Source organism: Netta rufina (assembly GCF_964035555.1).
Source record: "Netta rufina genome assembly, chromosome: 2".
Lineage (NCBI taxonomy): Eukaryota > Metazoa > Chordata > Aves > Anseriformes > Anatidae > Netta > Netta rufina.
This window is the reverse complement of record NC_140124.1, coordinates 136969265-136992142: the sequence shown is the minus strand read 5'-3', so window position 1 is coordinate 136992142 and position 22878 is coordinate 136969265. Positions and strand designations below refer to the sequence as shown.

The following is a 22878-nucleotide window of genomic DNA, read 5'->3' as shown; positions in this document are numbered from 1 at the left end:
CTTTTCTGCAAACAATTTCAGTGAACAGATGCTTCTGGTAAAAACAATTCATTAAAAAAATTCCCCAAATCTCTAATGTACATCACAGAAAACAGACACTGATCACTTAGTTATAAAAACCTGGCAAGCAATCTTCTTTTGCTTTTTTTCAGAAGCTTCAGTTTCTACAAACGCTCAGTTTTACAGAAAGCGGTTGTGCACATGCAGATCCACCCTTGAGTAACTTCTAAACACTTCTGGCTTTCCTCACTCTTTGTTTACCTTTTCTTTCTGATGTAGCCACAGCATGTGGCTCCTGAAGGAACTGGAGCATTGCAGATCGTTGACACCACACAGAAAATCAATGCATAAAGCCACCAGTCAGTACTAGCAGTTGCTGCATTTGAAGGGCTGTTTCTGACATACCTGTGGGGACTTGTGAGAGCGCCAGCTGTACTGGTGACTGTGGAGACTAGCCAGCAAAATATTTTCATCAGTATCCACCTGGCCAAACCGCAGTGTCTCCTGTGTGTCATTACAGATCACAAAATGGCTGAAGACCAACTCCTCTGCCTCAGGGCATTGGTTCTGAAAGGAAAAGAATATGAAAGCCAATAAGCATCAGATTAATTGCAAGACGTTTGGCAGCTGTCTGCCCAGTGGCGACTGTTACAACACAGAAATGCTTTAAGATCTCTTGCCATTAGCTTTGGTCTCACAGTATTCTACTCTCAGCAAAAACTAGTTTGGTTTGACAAAATGTAACTAAGAACACATATTCCTTTATTTTTCTGCAATGCAATCCTTAAACATTTAAAGCTAAAATAAAAATTAGATTTCCTAACTGATGAAAAAGACTCCAACAAAATTAACCTCAATGGGAAATGACATGGCACATAGGTCGGCAGGGACACTACAGGCTGGTCAGAGAAACATGGGGAGGATTCTCCGGGCTTGACAACTGATCTCTCAGGCCAACAGGCTGCAGTGCCCCTTCCCCAGCTACAGCCTTTAGTTTGAAATGTTGCTGTGGGTCAGGAGAAGAATCTCTCTCCAGATACTGCAACACTTACCAAAAAAAAAAAAAATAAATAAATAGAAGGACATGTGGGAAGAGTATTTTCACAGATCCACAAAGCTAGGTTGAAGATACATTTTGTAATTTTATAATCCAATATGAAAAAATTAAAAAGTATCAAGGGTTTTGAAAGTATTTTAGACTTTACAATGCTCTTTATCCTGTCTAGAACATCCTTACATCTCTCTCTTTCCACTTTTCATCTGGATACTTGTCATTCTGTTGACACAATGAAACTGTATGATAGAAAAATTATCAAAGCTACAGGTCTTCCATCCCTGAAGGCCCAAACTATGATCCCCTATACAGGAGAGGTCAAATTGTCATTTGATTTGAAGATTGTCCCTCATACAGAACCATGGAATCATAAAGGTTGGGAAAGACCTCTGAGATCACCTGGTCCAACCATCCCCCTACCACCAATGTCACCCACTGAACCGTGTCCCCAAGCAGCACGTCCAACCTTTCCCTGAACACCCCCAGAGACTCCACCACCTTCCCGGGCAACTCGTCCCAATGCCTGACTGCTCCTTCTGGGAAGAAATGTCTCCTAATTTCTAACCTGAGAAGAAATTTCTCCTAATTTCCAACCGGAGAATTTCTGCCCTTGTCACTAATGGTCTGGCACTGTCCACTTACAAGCAACTACAAGAAAACACTACTTGGATAGTATTCATGCAATTTAATCGGTGTAACATAAAAAAAAACCAAAATCATCTTGTGTTTTCATTACCTGTTTTTGACCTATCTTTCCTAGCACACACTTTTTACAATGCTTAATTATTGGTCGGTTCCCTTCTTCCCACAATATAACCCAGCTGCTGTTTTCTCATCCTTCGTTCCCATGACGTTTTCTCTAACTTAGGGGACCTCCACGGTCTTTGAGAGCAGATTCTATTTCCCCTCCTTGCTCTCTCGGTGGACCTTTTAAAAAGACATAATGAAGGTAGCACCTCCTCTGTCTGTGATCATATGGGTCTCTAGTTCTTTGATAACCATGTGGGTGGAAGCCTGCAGATATTCAGAGATCAAAAAAGAGAGAAAAAAAAAAATACTTCCTGATAGTTCCCTATAGATCCATAGTTATCCATGAAAAACAGTTTGGTACATTGCTCATAGCACATTGCTGGGTGATACACGTTGAACAGATTTTCTGAAAAAGGAACTGTGCGAAGTATGACCAATTTAACACCTTTGAATGCACACTCACTGCTGTTACTAACTTCAGAAGGACCTAAGGTGCAGGTCTATGGACAGGTTGTGATTCCCTTTGAGACCATATGTCAACAAATTGGTTAGCTGTGAGCATTTGTGGAAAAAAAAAAAAAAAAGTAAAAAATCACTCAGAGTATCAAAGCATGAGAATATTTAAATTGAAGCTTTTCTCCACATCTCATGAATTCTTATGCGTAAGACCAGGTATCTTTTGTGAACCAACAGTTAGCCTGGCATAATCAAAATCTCGCTTTTTCGAAGCAGTAAAGCTCATTACATAGCATGTCTGTATCACACGTAGTAGCAGATCTGGGTATGCTAAAGGCTGACATTTACAGTGCCACTTCAGAGTGCACAGTTTGTTTTGGCATTTTCTAGTGGTGGATCTATGACTTTTTACTGTCAAGCTGCCATACCCACATACCCATAAGTCTACCACAAATATATATATTTCCCTGTTACAGCTTTGCAAAATGTTCTTTTTAAAAGGGAGGATTTGGTATCCATAGAGCTCAACATGTTGTTATAGTCAAACCTAGATACAACCCAGGGGAATTTAAGAAAATTGTTGTACTCCAATAGGTTTGTCTTGCTGATTACGCACAGAGCAAGTCTGAGAAAGAAAAACAAAATGAGAGGATGAACTTCATTCTTTTGCTTGGTTCTTGCATTTTCTGAATTGAAAAGGGAATCTAGCAAGGTTCAGTTTTCTGTCTTGACTTCTTGGCGTGTACAGAACTCCTAAATTGTACTGGGGGAATATGGTCACATGAGGGATTATTAACAGATTTACATCCATTTTGGTGCTGAGGAATGACTGCCATCATTAGTCTTAAATGCTTGATTTGCTACTAGAATCCATTGCTTTTAACGGCAACACTTCTCAGACTTAAGCCAGAGAGATATTTTAATTATATTATTATTTGATTTTGTAACAGGTCCAAAGTTTTAACCAAGGAAACACCAAGATTTGCATAATATGAAGTTGCTCTGTGCCGCTAGGCTTAAGAGATAGCTACTGATGCTTCAAGTATTGGTAATAACAGCTGACTAAAGGATTATCAAGGAAATTGGGCATCCTTTAGCTTAGTACAACAGCAATGGACTGTGCAGGTTGGGTTCTAGGGAAAACTCTCATTCTCCTTACAGTAAATGAGGGAGATTTTCCTCTGGCAGAGTAGCACCCATGCTTTTCCATCCCGGATGCACCCATCATGGGGAACCGCATCCCAAAGGTGCTGCTGAAGTTTGACAGCAGAAGCTTCTACAATACACACAAAAAGCCGAAACAAAACAAAAAATAACAGACCAAAAAACCACAAAAACTACAATCAGAAAAAGGACTGATTGATAAAAGTGAGCGTAAAGAAACCAGACATAATAAAAACAAACAGAACTGAGCCATTTGTGTGGCAGTGATGCTGAAGGGCTGAATGATGACTCCAGCAGTTGAAAACACCTAAGTCTGGATTAGGAAAAAAATCCTTCTCTGAATTAAAACTGCAAATCAAAAGAATCAGCACAAGATCAACAGCCTGAATCAGATACAGATTAGGGTCAGTTCCTGGGGGACAATTTCCTGCCCCTCTTTAGATCATTTTTCAGCTGTTCTTTTCTCTCTGAGAGGCCTGGAAAGTGTCTCTCATTTATTGGGCTTTCAAATATTTTGTGAATTCAATTCAGAGACGGGAAAAACACCCCACATGATACTAGTCACCAGGCTTTGCCTGTCTCAGGACTTTCTTTTCACATCTCGGCTCACAGCTATTTCAAAGCGTTTCTGGATCTGGAAACAACCCATAAAAGCAGAGGTCCCTTTATGTGCCCAAAGTTATTTTCTGCGTGCTTCACAAGCTACCGAAGACCTGTGCAAGCACACGCACACACACAAACACTCTTTCTCTCTTCAGTACTTATTAATGTTTTTCAAAGTCTTCAGCAATTTCTTATCTGCCTCCAAGTTCCTCCAAGAGAAAAGAACATTTTTCTTCCGATTAAGCTTTGTTGTAACTTCATTCTCATGGGAGCACCCAGACGTTATCAGCTAGAAACTTAAACTGAAGCTACACGCAAGCTTTCTGTACCGTTTTCCTTTGTTCTTTGTGCTTGGGGTAGAAAGACGGGGAAACTACTGTGATCACTGATGTCATTTTGACTGATCCCAGCTCATTAAGAAAACTTATGCAACTGCTAACAGAAAGGTTAAGGACCACGCGGACCTCAAGGAAAAGAAGCTCTAATGGTTTAAAGCAGGTTTAAAACAGGAGCTTTTATAACTTCTGAGGGGTTTAGGAAAACATTTACAGTGGGAGCCCACAGAGGAATAGTTTCTCCTCAGGAACACTCGCTTCATGCCATACCTGGGAAGCTGTTTTCTCAGCTGACCCCGTGTCTCTATGTATCACAAAGCACTAATGCTATGAAACAATTTGTGAAGGCTTAAGTACCAAAATAAAGGGAGTGAACAAAAAAAACCAAACAAACAACCCCACCTTGTATATTCACAGGGGACACGCATTTTCTATCTCGCTTGATACTCCATACATTATTAAATACTAAAATCAATTAATAACAAATTGATTTTACCTGCCCAGCTACTTGATTATTGAAATTGTGACTTTAGCTTTGTTTTTAGACACACATTAGCCTGCTATTGCTTCTATTTAAGCAGGGATTTCAGATTAGACAGTGAAATATGCCAAAAGGGCAAAGAGTTTTTAAAAAGCGCTAATCCTCTCAGGTTTTCAGCATGTGACCTAGAAGTAAAAGCAAGTCGTACGCCTGGTGTTTTTTAGGCTTAATCTACTTTCAAAATGGTAAGCATTACCTAACAGAAAAATCAGTACATATCTAGGAAACAAAGACACTGACAGAGGCTTCTGTTAATCTCGAACTCTTGACCTAAAGGTGCAAGGCCAAATTGTTTCATGCTTCATCTGTCCGTCCACTGACTACGGCATCACTTGTTTCAGATATTAATCCAGTAAAAAATATGTGGAGAATTCAAATAACCTTTCCTGCTTATTAAATTCATGTTTCTAGTTGGCAGCATCTATACTGTTTTTTTTTTTTTTTGCGTGAACAGCAAACATCAAACTATGCTTATCATTGCGAAATTCATTCCTTCCCCGTGCAGTGCTCCCTTCTCCACCGAGCCGGAGGTAAAGCCACATACAAAACATCTTGGTAACAATTAATATAATAAGCCATTTTGAACACACTTGTGTGTTAACTGTTCCCTAATTTCAAAGCGGTGCAAGTTTTTAATCTCAAATACTCAGGGCTAGGTACCCACCACATCAGAACATGGTGGCAAGTACCCTTGACATGAGAGGAAACGAGAAAATTACAGCAACAATTACAGAAGTATATCCTCCTGTGGCTCATGTTAACATTGCCAAATCCATGTATAAATCAGTACCAACTATTCATAGAATGTACCTGTCAGCAATATGCTACGCGACATATGGCTCTACTTAATCAAATATACAATTCCATTTTTTCAACTCTGAATATTCCTTCAAGGCACAGAGTAGTCAGTCAGTCATTCACACTGTGATGTGGTTTAAAACATTTAAATATTTATGCACCATATTTTATTTATATGTATAACTATGTCTGAGAGACCTTTTTTCCCATCCTAAGAGGAAACTGACCTTTCTGAAGGCCATTTTGCAGTAGTTGCCACACATGTCTTAGATGAGAGACTAGTTCTAAGTCAGAAATATTTGGGGTTTAAATAGCCTACCAGGGACTCTCTTATACTTTCTATGTTTGTTTTTTATTAAAAGCATTGTTCAAAATATGACAAAAAACAGAAATTGGAGCTACAAAGATTTTTGTTCACATTGATATTTGAGCCAGCTGTAAAGATTTAAATCACACTAGATCTTGTTTTATGAATGTCCTTTTGCAACAAGAAAACCATGGAATGCCCTTAAAAAAGATTTTTTTTTGATATAAAACAGATGTTTTATCCTTTTTTGGGGGCTTTGTTATTGTAGTGCCATGATAGGTAATTAATTCCCAGGCTCCACATAGGTCTTCAGGCAGATGAAGAGAATGATTTGATTTCAAGGCTATAGTGGAATAAGGGAATTACAGGCCTTCAAGGGGTCATTGCAGAAGCAAGGTTCTTTATGCTGGGACCAGCTTCAGCCATTATTGCTGCTTGTACAGCATGTAATGTGAAACTAGCGTTGAACTTCAAATAAGGATAGAAATAGTAACTGGAAACAATACGCTCTACCGCTTAGAGCTGTGCTTACATATCATGCATCATTCACCTTTTCATAAATTAACAGAATATTGTGCATTTCAAGACCAAGATTCTGATTAGTCTGATACAAATCCATGTAATTTCACTGAAACTCAAGCTGTTCGGGCTACATTTACCTTTATATATAAAGGAGTCATCTAATTTTCCCTGCTATCTCCTCCCTGCAGTCTCCTAATTTTCCCTGCTATCTCCTCCCTGCAGTCTCCTAATTTTCCCTGCTATCATGGAACACTTTTAGTATAAATTTTTATATCTTGGAATTCTTTAAATGAATTCAGTTCAGAATCATCCTAATTTGCTACTGAATTAATCAAAATAGCTAATTTTTTTTTCTTCTCACTATTAGATCGGCATACCTGCTGCCAAGCTTGAATAGCTGTATTCAGAGAATGAATTGCATATTGGCCAAAGTTGATCAAAATGGGGTCCACCATGACAGTGCAGTCAAATAGCCTTCCTGCTGTGCTGCTGGATATGGCTGTCTGCCCCCAGATTTTGAAAGGCTTCACAACACTCTGCATCGTCACATTTCGGCATTCCAGAAGTTTACAGTCAGCTTGAGATGAAAACTGGATCTCCTGGAACATTGACTCATCTCTCCATTGACGAAGATAAACATGAGGCTCATCAAAGGAAATTATCATGTATTCTAGTTCAGATGGCATGTTCTTATCAGATAAAAACGGCTGAAGAAACTTTGGTGGTGCTGAAAAGTAAAAGAACAAACAAAGCTAAGCCAGAACATCACTATTGCCACATCATGCATGTTTTTGCAAATTATTTTTAACTGCTTGTATATTTGATTTAAACAAATAAAATTCATAAGAGTGTAGACATTTCTGAAATCTGAAATTAATCCCACTCACACCATTTGTTAGATGTAAAAGAAAACTATAATTAATAGTAGCTGCAAATAAATAGTAATTGTAAATTAAATGCATTCCATGGTAAAGAGACCAAACAGCCAAACTGTTTTACCTACATACAACACAATACTTCAGATTGTCACCCACGTGAAGCAGAGACCATATTTTTGTGAGAGCTTTTGCTACAGTAGATGCATATGAAGTTCCACACATAGTTCATTATAAATGCACCAGAACTCAGCAATATAATATTTTTGAAATTGTTTTGAAATATAACATTTGTTGAAATTGTGATTGTGCAGGCTAATAAGCCCCACAAAGAAATATGTCCTTGATGCATTTATACAGTAACCAAGACCACAGACGTGGAGATATGACATATTACTCCATAATACTAAGAATTAAACAAAAAAGTATCCTGAGACTAAAGCATGAGAAATATATTGTCAAAAAGATTTTGTCGTATTCACTGAAGTCTCAGTCCTGCAAGTGCAGCGCTGCAGCAGCAGACACTGCAAAGCATGTTTGCTGCTTGTTTAACATTAGGCATGCGAGTATTTCCACTGATGCTATTATTTATATTGCTGCAACAGCTCACATGCTTTAAATTAGCATATGCTCAAGTGCTCTACAAATTTGAAACCAAAAAACTGACCACTTTCCAGGATCAAGCCCTATTATTCTATAAATTGTAATGGACACAATAAGCTTTGTGCTCCCTTTCTGTGTAACATAGCATAGCAGAACCCCAAATCTTAAAGTCTTTAGGTGCTATATCAAGAACAACAGCAGCATCAGCACAAACTCAGTCGTTGTTGAAAAAAAACACCTGTGTTTGACTTTAATCTGATTTTTTGCTTTTTCCAGTGCATGTGATTTTCAAGATCAAGCATCTGGAATTTGAATGCAATAGTGAATACGATTATGTACAGACAGAGGTAGATGACAGGCAAATAATTGCTTGCTAGATGTTGAGTGTCAGACTTGGTATGACTTGATGAATATATCATAATATTTGCAAAAAACAAAAACAAAACCAAAACCACCAAAACTACTCTCGAATAGAGTAAAAAAGCTGGTCCTGTCAAATTTATCTAAGATATTTGCTCATCTTCCAAGGAAAGCATCCCTGGCATTTTAAAATCAGACAATAATCTGAAGATCTCTTGGAATGTATTTGCCATTAACGCAGTGACAGAGAGTACTGAACAAAACCAGATGTAGCTCCAAAAGTGATCATAATTGAAATAACAGTTAAATCTGCAGTTCTCAGAGCTCTTCCAAGGAACTCTTACTAAGCGGGTTGCAAAATCTTCAAATATTTTAATAGTACTGATAATATGCTGGAAAATTTGGAAGATCAAATTCATCCACTAAGATGGCTCAAAAATGAAGTGGCACCTGCTGCCACTAATCAGACCAGGAAAACTGGGCTGCTTCTACAGTTACCCATGCCTGAGGGAGGAAGGGGGCTGATCAGCTTGCTGCATTGCTTACAGCATTTACTCTCTGTGCACAGAACGGAAATCATGAGTTTTACTCTTAAGTCTGTACCACTGGTGGCTGTTGGTGATAATTTATCTCAAGAATGGCTTTTTGAAAGACGAAAAGGGGAACACAGAGAGCAAAATAATGATGAAGCAGTACATATGAACCACTTGGTTTTGTTATTCTACATGAAGGAGTACATACCTGTGCCTAGTTGATCAAGGTGATGGCAGAGGTGGACTTCCAAACAAGTAAGTTGGACCAACACGCTAAGTGATGGCACAAACCAAGGAGTAAAGCAGGAGTCAACCCTGGTACAAGCTGCTAATGCTGTAGGAGTTACAAGCTGATCGCATGCGCTTTGTGAGCCGGATTCACTTTCTGAGCTGTGGAAGGCAGAGAACAAAGTGGTGGTTCAGCAGTTGCAGCATTTTATTGCTTTACAGTAGGAATGGAGCATGTGTCACGTTGGTTTTCAGACACAGCCAATGTCATCTTTTTGTTTCACATTTAACTACTAATGTCACCGTATATATTTTTCCTTAAGCAGAACATCTCAGACAAGACTGCAATCCAAAAATGCTTGTATCAGAGCGAACGTTCAATTTACTGACCGAAACACCTGAGTCACAGAAACAAAGCATATCTACAACAATAAAAATTAAAGATACCAATTATATTTAATAATTGAAATAGCTAAACAAAGTACATATGAAAATGATCTGAAAGTTAATGTGGCCAAGACAACAATTTTTTCATTCAATTTTAAGGAAACCAACTCACAACCATCTTAACTATTTTGATGTTAAAACCTTGTCCCTGTAAGTTTTCTTTCCATTATCCTTCTCATTCTACAGCCATAAAAAAAGAATCTCTGGCTGTTACAAGGTCAGCCCAGAGCCTTTTACTAACACCTATTACAACATATTTACTATACATTTAAAATGCCACCCCATTGATTTTTTTTTCCCTAGCAGTGTTCCTGACCCCACGAATATTTCCAAGCATTATCTTTCAGTCTCTTGAGAGAAACAAAAACTGTATCACAATTCTATAGGTTGCTAAGACACCACTGAAGTACAAATAAACGTTCTAATTTAAGCCAAATTTATCCTTAATGTTCCTCATTCTCACTCCCTTTGCAGTTTGGCACTAAGAGTTTTCACTTAAAAGCATAATCTTGATTTAAGACCTGAAAATTAAGTCTGTATCCTCAGTCAAACACTACCTCTATTTTAAAATAGTTTAAATTTGAATATTGGGTTTCAAATAGACATGTTTTGTGATTTTTGTGAAAATGTAATTTTCCTTATTCCCTGAGTGCCTCTACAAAATTAGGCACAAATATGTAGGCATTCAAAACATTAATCTTTAATGTGTGAAAGTCCAAGGATGGGTAAATTTATCAATACTAGTTTGTGTTACAATAATTAGCTAGTATGGTATTTATTTATGAGATGAAATCCAGCTTTAGATTTGTGGATATAAATTTAAATGCTTGTGTAGCAGTAAAACTCAAATAAAGATAAGCTAGTTACCAAAGCATCAAGGCACGATATAAGGAATGGATTAGGTTGCTGAAGGATGAAAGACAGCTCCCTTAATCAAGTTTTCAGCTGCTTTTTGGTGCTTCTCTATGCCTTCAGTGTCCTCTTTGCATTTCAAAAATAGCGTTGCAGGTCTTTCATGAACTGGCACCTTTGGAAATAATTTCTTTCTTTGTGTTCACATGATAAAACATCTATGGCACTGGACTAGAGTCAGAGAAATGGGATGTTTTTCTTTGCTCTTCCATGGGTATTCCTTAGGTTGCTGCAACAGAACTTGAAAGCAATCCTCAAACCCACCAAAATTCACATTTTGATTTAGACCATTAAATACTTTTGAATCTGTGAAACTGGTTAGTTCTCTCAGAATAACTCTCAATATTGTAAGAATTTTTGCTCTTTGCATTTTGATTAGAAACAGAACAGCAGCAATGTATGGAATGAAAACTGAATAATGGTAGAGGGGTGCAAACAAATGTTAACCAAACTGAGGAACTTAAAAAAAAAAAAAAAAAAAAAAAAAGACTGATAGTGTGAATTACGTCTTACTTTGAACAAAACAGCTATAAAACTCTTACTGCAATAAAATAAAAAGGAATTTATTTCTGAAATTAAAAAAAATTATTTTCCTTAGAAACAGACCTATCAGTGCCTCAGCGATTTTCTTCCCTTTTGATATGGATCTTTTTATAAAATATTAATAATAAAAAAAACAACCTCCAAATTCTTATTTAGTCAAATGTTATATACCTGCTTCTTCCTTATTAAGCATTTTACTGTGATGGAACCTTTCTTACTTCCCACTCATAACCCCAATCCACAGGATGGTTTGGGTTGGAAGGGACCTTAAAGCCCACCCAGTCCCACCCCCTGCCATGGGCAGGGACACCTCCCACCAGCCCAGGTTGCCCAAAGCCCAATCCAGCCTGGCCTTGAGCACCTCCAGGGATGGGGCATCCACAGCTTCTCTGGGCAGCCTGTGCCAGGGCCTCACCACCCTCTGAGTGAGGAATTTCTTCCTAATGTCTACTCTCCCCTCCTTTAGTTGAAAAATGTTCCCCTTTGTCCTATCACTACACACCCTCACAGAGTCTTTCTCCAGCTTTCTTGCAGGCCCCCTTTAGGTACTGGAAGGATTCAATGAGGTCTCTCCTGAGCCTTCTCGTCTCTTCTCTGAGCGTCCCCAACTCCCTCAGCCTGTCCTCATAGGAGAGCTGCTCCAGCCCTCTGAGCATCTTCGTGACCCTTCTCTGAACCTGCAGCCATCTTTGTGGCCCTCCTCTGGACCTCTGGACATAGGTTCATGTCCTTCTTGTGCTGGGGCCCCAGAGCTGAACGCAGGGCTCCAGGTGGGGTCTCACGAGAGCAGAGCAGAGGGGAACAATCACCTCCCTCGCCCTGCTGGCCACGCTGCTTTTGGTGCAGCCCAGGACACAGTTGGCTTTCTGGACTGCAAGCACACACTGCTTGTTCATGTCGAGCTTCTCATCCACCAACACTCCCGGGTCCTTCTCCACAGGGCTGTGCTCAATCCATTCCCCACCCAGCCTGTATTTGTGCTTGGGATTGCCCCAGTGATTAGAGGACAAAATGGAATGCTTGATGCTGGAGGAAATACTTTGCTCTGATTTTTCTGCCCTACAAGCAACAGACCAAGTGGAGGTAATATTCTGAAATGTATGATGTTGGGAACAAGAAGATTCAAATCTGCTTTTTATTTCTTCATGAAGAGTCACCTTAGAAACCAATAAGTCCCACTATTGACATGACTCACTAACAAACTTCAGAATCCTTAAAAAAAAATAGCCAGAAAGAAAAAGCAAATGAGAGGAGAACAATGCTGCTCCCTGAGATACAACTGGCTTTGCATCACCTCCTGTGCTAGGGAAGGGACAAGTGCTGGCAGTGAAGAACTGGGAAGAGCAGGAAAATGTAGGTTAAAACACATTTTGGAAGGAAAAGTCATACTACAGAGAGAAGATCACCTTCTGGAAATTACCTGTAAAGAGATACAATGAAGATTCTTTCATCAGTGTTATCCTAGCTGCCCAGAGCACAGAGGTAGATCTGATTGTGAAATTGAAATTTGTGCATCCAATGATACAATAACAAAATAATCCCACATTCTCTTGGCTATTCTAGAGGTACCAAATGCACTGGGGCCTATCCACCGTTTTTCAGCTGGGGAGAAAAGGAGGAGATGGCTTCTGCTGTGTCGTACTAGGGGCAACACACTGTGGGATACAGAACCAGAGGAAATTCTAAATAAAAAATATTTGATTCAGAAGACCAGAATTTTCTTTTAATTACCCTTACGTATCAGAATTTTTAAAATGGAAAATAGTTACAGCTGAAGTCATTATATATTATAAAGTACGATAATTTCACATCGTGCAAAGCAATTCAAGCGAGCTATATGACAACTGGGAACAATGACTTAACAGTGACCTGCATTATTCTTGTTATTTTAAGAGTGGAATATTTAAACCCGAACTGCCATTTGTGATGAAACCACAACATGGGAAAATATCCACTGGGAAGAAGAAAGGGACCACTTAACGCATTTAATTTATGACTCAAATGCTGGTCTGAACTCAAATTGTCGGAGGTCAAAATCCAGTACATCATCTACTTTGAATAAAAGCTAAAACAATTAGCAGGAAACATGATCATGATTTCTCACTTTAATTTTATAAAAAGAGGCAATTTAAGGCTTATTTAAAAGTTTTTGTACTTGTTTCATGGTTTGTCTTTTAAGGTGTTTTCTATTACTATTTCACATTAGTATGTCATTAATTATAAAAATACTCTTTACATTACACAGGAGATACACAAGTGTATAAAACATCTTGGAATGTAACCCAATTAAACAAAGAATGATAAACTCTTCCCTACCAAACTGGGGAGCAGCTTTAGTGTCTCACCACCCAAACTGAGCCCTAAATAAAAGCCATTTCAACTATAACTTGCTAGCTCTGCAAAATGCAAATGTAACCTATAAAAATAATGTATTCTAAGATAATTTCCATTTAATCCCCTATTTTAAGGTTGTCCATGAATTGTCACTTATGCCAGATATGATTCTTTCCGTAGACACGACACTAAAACCCCAAGGAGATGCTAAATTATTTCACTTAAGATTTCAAGTTTGTTCATTCATTGACTAAACTTTTGTGAATATTCATTCAAACCTTATTCATTGTTCAATGAATGACCTACAATACCCTTAAAAATAAACAATGCACACATATGTATTATGTCTACAGCCAGATACCTCCTTGATTTTTCTACTTCTAATTACTTCCTGATCAATCTCAGAAAGAGCTTGCATACCACAGCATTTGGATCATGACATTGTTGCATGTTCCCATATTCACTGTGCTTGATACTACTTCAGCCTGCCAGCTACTACTCAACATATCAGCTGGATCCACATCTTCTCACAAACCTGGTTGTTTTCCTGTCACACGAGCCATATACATTTCATACTTTATTACTCATGTTAGGAATCACTAATAAAGTACTTAAAACACAAGGGATCAGCTCTCTAGTATTAATAATTAGCATACCATAAAGGTTATAACAAAAAAAAAAAAAAACACAATCCTGTAGAATTTGAAGCAAAAAATATTATCACTGAGCAGCAGCTGCGTGCATATGGCAGCTGTTAGGGTCTGACCCAAAATAGAAGATCAAACTAAGAAAATAAACTTCAACAAGACTAAGCATTTTTATCCTCTCCCATTAGTAGTGAACAAAATTTTCTAATCAGTCGTGTGGTTTCATCATGTTATTAATGTCAAATTGTCAGGTGTCCACAGGGAAACTGAGATTCAACTTTTATACAGTCATTGCGTCTCACTCTCAGTTGCAGACCTCTCAGCCCTGAAGCTCCCTGGTCTAACAGTTGGCACTGACCCTTGTGGTTCTTCTCACAAGTATGCAAAATCTAATGTTAAACACTTGTTTGCTTTAGGAAGAAGCCCGACACTGGACACTTACTGAGACATGGGGCAGTGTCTCTCTCAAAAGTACAAAGTTGGGGATTTTTTAGTCAGGTAGAATATCGAGTACATTTGAGTGTGCTTGGTCACAAGAAAACATCCTTGCTGGTTGCAGTATGTTCATTTGATGAAGACAAGAGCTACAGCTAACATGGACTTCTGTAGTGGGTTTACGTGGCAAGGTTTTGGTAGCAGGGGGCTATAGGGGTGGTTTCTGTGAGAAAGATCTAGAAGCTGCCCCATTTTTGGGAAGGGCCCCATTGTTTTCCAGAGCTGAGCCAATAAGCGATGTTGTTTGCGCCTCTGTGAGAGCATATTTAAGACAGGGAAAAAAACGCTGCGCCACACAGCAGCTGGGAGTGAGAAACAGCCTGCACGTGCCAAGGTCAGTGTAGAAGCAGGGGGAGAGGTGCTCCAGGCGCCGGAGCAGAAGTCCCCTGCGGCCTGTGGTGAGGACCATGGTGAAGCAGGATGTCCCCCTGCAGCCCATGGAGTACCATGGTGGAGCAGGGTTCCATGCTGCAGCCCGTGGAGGAGACCACGGTGGAGCAGGTGGCCCTGCACCGACGGAGGCTGCCGCCTGTGGAAGACCCCTGCCAGAGCAGATTCCGGGCCGGACCTGTAGCCCGTGGAGAGGAGCCCACGCAGGAGCAGGTGACCCGGCAGGAGCTGCTGCCCGTAGGGGAGCCAGGTTGGAGCAGTTTCCTCCTGAGGGATGGACCCCGTGGTACGGACCCCTATCTGGAGCAGTTCTGGAAGAGCTGCTGCCTGTGGAAAGCCCACGCCGGATCAGTTCATCAAGGACTGCATCCCGTGGGTGGGACCCCACAGCACAGGGGACGAGAGTGACCGAGAAGGAGCGGCAGAGAAGAAGTGCTGTAGACTGACCATAACCCCCATTCCCCTGTTCCCCTGCGCCGCTCAGGGGGAGGAGGTGGAAGAGGGTGGATGGGGGGAAGGTGCTTTTGTTTTTTTTTTTCCCTTTGTTTTCTCACTTCTCTTGCTTGTTAGTTGTAGGCAATAAATCTTACTATCTCCTTATGCCGAGTCTGTTTTGCCCGTTACAATAATTATTGCGTGATTTTCTCGTCCTTATCTCAACCCTTGAGCCCTTTTCACATATTTTCTCCCCATTCCTCTTTGAGGAGGGGGAGTGAGAGAGCGGCTGTGGTGGAGCTCGGCTGCCCACTCGAGCGGAACCACGACAACTTCCTACCCTCTGAGGGGTCTAGAAAGGTTGCCCTTCCTGTAAGTCCACAATATCATCTCCTAAACAAGGAGTTCTCTTTAACTGGACTTCATCCTTTGGGGCTCAACTCTTACCTTAAATGTATTCTACTCCTTAGCTGTCATTGCATGTATTTCAGTAGTTGTAAGTGGTCTCAAAACATCCAGGTCAGTGATATGCCATTGACATTATTTGCTCTACCTCCATGAAATAGATTCTGGGCCTCAAACACCATGGCTCAAAGCCTCATCTACAAGGAGTAGCTGCTCTTTTCCCGATCCGCTAAGTTTCTCTGAGAAGGCTCACTCCAGACTAATCAGGACTACTACTTCCACATCAGTTCATGCTTAAGAAAGCTTGTATGCAGCCTTTTTTAAAGTTCATATAAGGAGAGATCAGTTTGAATTTCTACCCAAAACTGCAGGGAATACAGCCTTTTCTTTTCTCTCACTGAAACTGAAGGCTTGCCTCATGCACCCCTCTGGTTCCTGGCTTCTCAAGGGAGTTCATCCTGACCCACATGAATTCTTAAATTTCCATTCGACTGTTAGCATATTTAGGCTTAAATTCATAAAATAATTATACATTCATCAGACCACCAAAACATCCAGGCTAGTGACTGCAGTATCTGTGCTGGTGCCTAAAGAGCTGGCAGTTCAAGGCACCTTCCCTCAACTTCCCTCTTTCTCATTTTATTTTATTTTATTTTATTTTATTTTATTTTATTTTATTTTATTTTATTTTATTTTATTTTATTTTATTTTATTTTATTTTATTTTATTTTATTTTATTTTCCGTTCAAATGCTGAAGTGGTGTAGTGTGTGCTTTTTACTGCCTTCTTTCCTTCCTGCCTTCCCTATTCAGTGAGCTGTTTCAGTTTAAATCCTGTTCTTTCAGATGTACCTTCTGGTTTAGTTCTTCATGTATACACACAACCTGGAGAACACAGTGTCATTGCTGTGGACAGAGAAATTATCCTCCTAAGACTCTTCTGGTACCTCAAAGCCATTCAGTATTGTTACCCCATTTTTATCTTGAAAACCAAAGAGGATGTGCATTACTCTGCAGCAGGCTTGTAGCCTTTGAGCTGAAAATTCATGAATTTCGGCCTTGTGGACAGGTGAATGCATGTTGTACTCTGATGTTAGACACATTTCTGATGTTAGACACAGTCCAAACTGGTGTTATGATTTTCTTCTGGTTGTTATTTGTATTTCATTTTAACCCTAGATTCTTTCTTAAGAATTACTACTCATCAGCTTATCAGAGCTCCCTGAATGAAATACTGCTTATAGTGATGAACACTATTTGAGCAAAAAACAATACACATGATTACAGTGTAAAATGCCTTGATAAAAAAAAAAAAATCTACTAAATTTCACTACTTCATTTTCAGTTCCCACCGAGTTCACATTTCTGTGGTGTTAAGCTGACCAGGAAGGCAATTTTGCCAAGGTCCCACATTCAGAGGAATTAACCTTGTCTGAAACACTTAACTTCTCAATGATGAAAATGCATTCTTTCACAATTAACATCAAGAAATCATTTCCAACCTGATACTATTAATGGAAACCAGATGTTTAATTTTCTTCATTGATTTTGTTAGCCATGTTCATATTCCCTGATTTCTCTGAATTCTGTAGCATCATGTACATATATGTGAATACTACACATGCACTCAAGCATGTGTTCATACACAGACATCAACAATCAGCAAATACCAATGATTCAACAAGGTCATTCTGGGTTCTCTGCTCTAAACACAGATGTTAAGAAGGTCTTCGACAGTAATTCCACTGCTGTTTATGAAATGACCTTGCACTTATTTCTTCTGACTCTGCATAGTAACCATAACTGAATGAATACAGAGTGAATTCAGAGCGTACAATGACAGAACTTCAATGTACAACATTGGAAGCTGTAAGCTATAAACGTAATGAAAAACTGATCCCCAGTGTTTGAAAACACCAATTAAATTTTTTTACTGGTAGCATAGTAAGCAAGCAGTGTAAATAAAAGTGTATTATTCTTGAAGAACTAGATTTTACAAAATAAATATATTAAATAGACACATGGCTTGTTTTAGTCATTGGCTCGCACCGAGGTCAGTTAAAAGTTGATGTATGGGGGAGATACATGGAAGAAGAATGATCACTACATTATACACTGTAGTACAGTACATAACGCAGTACATTATATGTCTCAGTCTCCTTTTGTAAATCACCCAATTTTAATACCTTGTGCAGTTTCAGGACCCGGCCTAACCGATTCTCTTCACTTTTCAGTAATTCTCGAATTCAGAAAATTATAATGCTTCCAGGCTGTCTGTAAATCTAAGAGAGCTCTTTTTGCACACACTCCATGACCTTGTGTGGAGGTGAACGACAGTCCAAAGCTTAAGATCCATTTCTCTTACCGTGTATGAAAACAATATTTTATTTCCTAAGTCTCTTGAGAAAGATCTCTCAAGAGTGTAGCATTAGATTTCTGTTTCCACCCCCCTCTCCTTTAAGATTACCTTTGGTCATCAGCCACATTCTGACTGCTGTTCAGGACAATCCTCCAAAGATCGGAGGCTATGAGCTCCTTCTGATCATTCACAAGGTTGATGCTGGGCAGCTGTAGTTCACAGACTTTGCTTTCTGACAGACTGAATTCCCGGAATGCAACAAATGATTTCTGAAGCTCATCCCAGTACTCCAAGCTGCAAGGAATCTGTGATAAAACAGAGAAGTCGTTAATTACTTTATTCTTCATCATTAATATAATGGCATTTACTGTATATACTAAAAATGGAAAACTAACTAAACTAAATAAAAACTGCAATGTGGAAAATCAGAATTGTAACTGTTACTTAGATTCTGTGCTGCCTTGACTTAAATTAAAATGTTTATTTGAATTTCATTGCAGCATAACATTTCAAGCTTTCTCTTACCAGGTACAGAAATAACTATTTGCTCCGTAGTACCCAAGAATAACAAAGACAATGCAATGAATCATGATTTGTATTATGCAGTCAAAAAACCCAAACCCATCAGCTGTCACTATAGCGTATTGTCAAGGATATTTTAATCATCATTAAAAATTACTTCTTATTTGAAGTAGCTCTTAGTTGCAATGCATACCAAAATATCACCTTGTTAATTACTAATTTATTAATTGCCATATTAAAATCATCAAAGATGCAGAAGGAAAAATATTGATGGGCAACATAATGCCACGCGGAAGGTCAAGATGTGAATAAAAATCCTGAGGCAAATCGTAATGTACTCATAATCACACAATCTTTTATTTCATGGAATATGCAATTTAGACGACTGTGTGCTTTTGGAAACCAAGTCTAATAAAGACATAGTAGCTTCAGTTTAATCACATCCCTAATTTTAAGTCTGCAAATAAACCACTTCCATTATTCTTGGCTGCTTCACTGAGCTGGAAAGAAAGAAATCAGAAACATTTCTAAATAAATCAGAAAACAAATTTTAATTTAAAAAAATTAAAGGAGCGTGTCTTAGATTTTTTAAAATAAAGTGAATGAAAATGTGAATCTAAAATAAATGCTAACTCAGTAGGACAGGAATATTTTACAATTAAGATACAAAAATCCACAGTTACAACACTTTTACATGCCCAAGAAATACTGAAAGTGGAGGTGCTGGAAAACAAATAGTTAAAAAAATAAACCATATGTATTCACATGTATGTGATACTCCTTTTTTTTTTTTTTTTTTTTAATCTGTGTATGTGTGTATACACACAAATATAAATAACCAGGAAAGCATTGGGAACATGGTAGAAATTGAAATAAATCTAGACACAACTGAAAAAAAAAAAAAAAGCTGCATGAGTATTTTTTCTTGTTACTCAGTAAGGACTACAGTACACATGGAGGTGACAGCAGGTTGATTAATTAATAGGAATGAAGGTTAAGAAGGAAAATTCAGGGAGCTCAGTGGTTCAAGCTGGGGAGAGCAAAGGAACATAAATAATCTCCACCAAAGAATTTTGCAAGAATTAACATGTGGAACCACAAAGCCTGAAACAGAGATTTTTACTACATCAGTCAAGTCACAGTGATACCTGAAGACTGAAAACAGCAACCACAGCCACTAAATTTTTTTTAGTTCAGGATGGAAAAAAAAAGTATAAATCTGATAACTGCTAGCAAAAGTCTGATGATATTAACATATGTAACATAGAGTAGCATAAGACTATCAATCAGGAATGCCAATATAATTTCAAAGACGTGTGTCTGAGAAAAAAGGGATTAATTTAACATCAAAGAGTGCACATCAGATGCGTAAGGTAGCAATATATCCTTTATAAGCTGCATATCCAATCGAAAATGGTGCAAACCTCCAAGTGTCAGCTGGAAAATTATGAGGCAGTAGGACGATGCCCGGAAGAAGCAAATGCCATCCTGAGAAACATCAGGTGAGATATTTGCAAATATTAATTGACTTGTATAAGACACCAGTGGGCCACATCTGGACTCTGGCACGCATTTCCAATTATTTATGTAAGAAGTGTTTCAGCTCACACTGGAATCTGTGCAGTGTCGAGGACCAATTCAAGGAAAACTAAAGGAAGACCACTGGTCTCTCCAGACACCTCAGGAGTTAAAAACAGTTAAAAGAGGAAAAGGTTCAGAGAAACTCTAGGTTAAAACTGAGTTGCTCTCAAAAGAAGAAAACTCAGAGTTGCTCTTTTATTGAGCTTCTGCTAGAAACCAGAAGAAAAAAAGAAAGACGGAGGTTTGAACACAGCTTTTGTGCTCATTACAGCTGCTTTTAAAAGCTTGATTTGTTAATAAGATGGAGACAGCAACCAACATTGCCCCTGATGGGAGAAGACGGGGTTTGGTGACCCAGAAAACATCCTTCTTGGTTCTGTGTTGCCAGCTCTGCAATGGTACTGTGCACAATAACAGTAATATGAAACATTACATTATTATGCTTGTAGCTATGTTTCCAAGTCAAGTTGTACTTATTCTTTTTGCTCTTAGTGTCACTATAGAGTTGAATTCGGATCATTTTCATAATTTAGCACATTTAGAGTTCTTCAAAACTTCTCAATGTTGAATATTTTTTAGGCCTTAATGCCTGTGGACAAACTCTCAAAATTGCAATGCCACAATGATGTTCCTTTCATTCAAATACTGATATATCTGGGGAAATTTCCCTGTGCTAACTAAGCGTATAAATAGTAACTTCCATCATGTGCTATCTTTCATACTACATTGTGGAGCCATTCACACTCATGTACATCTTTTCTAATCCTCCACAGTCTCCACTGATGATAAAACATCTGACTTAAAAAAAAAAAAAAAAAAAATTTGCTATATTTCCACAAGGTCTTCAAATTATGTGATTATGAAAGGATCTGCATCATTTCTAAAAAAAGACTGCAGCCTTTCATGGTTGCACAGGTACTTCTGAAAACATGACACAGATTCAAACTGCAGTCTTTATTTCCATTTATTTTTAAATCTCAGTCTTGAAATAACATCGAAATTTTAGGAGTCTGATTCAATATATATGAATACTTGGTTTGGCCCAACACCTAAGGTATTTTTCTTGTCAATGGTGTTATTTAACACGTGCAACAGAAGTTTTGAAGAGCCATCCTATTATTTTACAGTATTTATTTCTTTCAGATTACATCTCACAACATAATATTTTTTCCAATATGCAAGGAAAATAATCTCCAACAAGAATCTCACAAAACTGGAACACGATGGCAAGTAGTAGGCATTTTAAAAGAGATTAAGCAAGGTGATAAATTCTATTCCTGCTAAGATTAATGAGCTGAAAGAAGTTGTTGAAGAGCATGACAAAGGAATTTCACAAGTGGCACTGCATTATGAAAACTTAAAACCATTAGTAAGGCTAGAGCAAAGTAATACAGGGATTGAAAATAAACACTGAAGATAAAGGAAGAGGGAAAGCTTGAAAAAAAAAACACAACAGCCAAACAGATTTCACACGTATTATTAAAAAAATAAATAATGTAGTTACTCAGTAGGTGGTAGGGAAACTGATCTTGAGGAAAAAATGGCAAAGCAAAATGATCAAAACAATTATTATGGCATAAAGACATTAACTACTCCTCTTAAGGCTCTTGTATAGCCTAACATAGTGCGCTTGCTTTTTAGGAACTTCATGGTAACCTCCTAAGTGAATTCTAAAGAATTTGGAAAGGCAGATTAGCAACCACTGGACTCAGCTGTATGAGCAGCCAGAAGGAACATACCATCTACCAATTGAAGCAGGCTGGTAGGCATGCTGAAAAGATTATTCCTATTTCCTACTTACTCAGGAAATTTTTCCTAACTTCACTGCAGGATGTCAAGAAAGCTACCAGAGGAAGATACAGTACATTTCAAGATGTCATCTACATATTGGAAGTAAAAAGTCAAAATACAGTATGTGAGAGCCTATACAAAATACAGCTCATGCTTTGGGACTGTCCAAACTTTAAGCTTTCTAGTCTGAAGCTTTCAAAAGACTTAGTTGACTTAGAACCTTTGATTCCTACATACCTAGCTTTATTTGTTCTAGGGGGTTTATTACTAATGCCTGATCTGGGCAAATTTAAGGAAAGATGGTAGCTCTGGGCAATATAAGCTGCCAAAAATAATAGTTGTGAAAGCCTGGAAATGGGCTATAACCCCAAAACTGAGTCATAGGCAGTGGGAATAAATGAATTAGCTGCAACAAAAAATCCTCGCATGTGGAATTAAATATGGTATTTTTGCTTTAAAATATCTGAATAAAACCTAAGCTATAATTCAGATAATTGTTACTGCTAGTGCTGCCTCTATAAAACTAAACACCGAAGAAGTGTATCTAACCACAAGCTTCTTTGCTAAACAACAAACACACTTTAACAGACACTTCTCCATATTGTTTTATCTTCCTTCCTAACTCTCAAGAAGTCTGAATTCCAATGATTTTATTCACCCATAACATGCAAAAAGAGCCATTAATGTACTGCCTATGTCACCTATATGTGTATAAAACTATTATTTAACTCTGGGCTCAAATTTAACTAAGAACCTCAAAGCTGAGTTTTGCAAGAAAAGCACATCCTACTGCACACTTATTTAGAAGGATGACTCTGGCAATAGAGAGAAAAACATCAGTCAGATGCTTTTTTAACCACATTAATAATAGAGATCAGAAGCAGAAGTG

The 22878-nt window shown here is 38.4% G+C and overlaps 1 protein-coding gene across 2 annotated transcripts in view; it reads right to left on the bottom strand.

The window, feature by feature from the left end:
• The window catches only part of VPS13B (vacuolar protein sorting 13 homolog B), a 459183-nt gene that overhangs the window by 49250 nt on the left and 387055 nt on the right, over positions 1-22878 (bottom strand). For both annotated transcript variants that reach the window (XM_084281966.1, XM_084281967.1), the window contains exons 40-43: positions 18204-18400; positions 9110-9291; positions 6908-7257; positions 406-567 (exon numbers count right to left, since the gene is read on the bottom strand). In XM_084281966.1, the coding sequence (XP_084138092.1) occupies positions 406-567; positions 6908-7257; positions 9110-9291; positions 18204-18400 (891 nt within the window). The remainder of the gene's footprint in view (positions 1-405; positions 568-6907; positions 7258-9109; positions 9292-18203; positions 18401-22878) is intronic.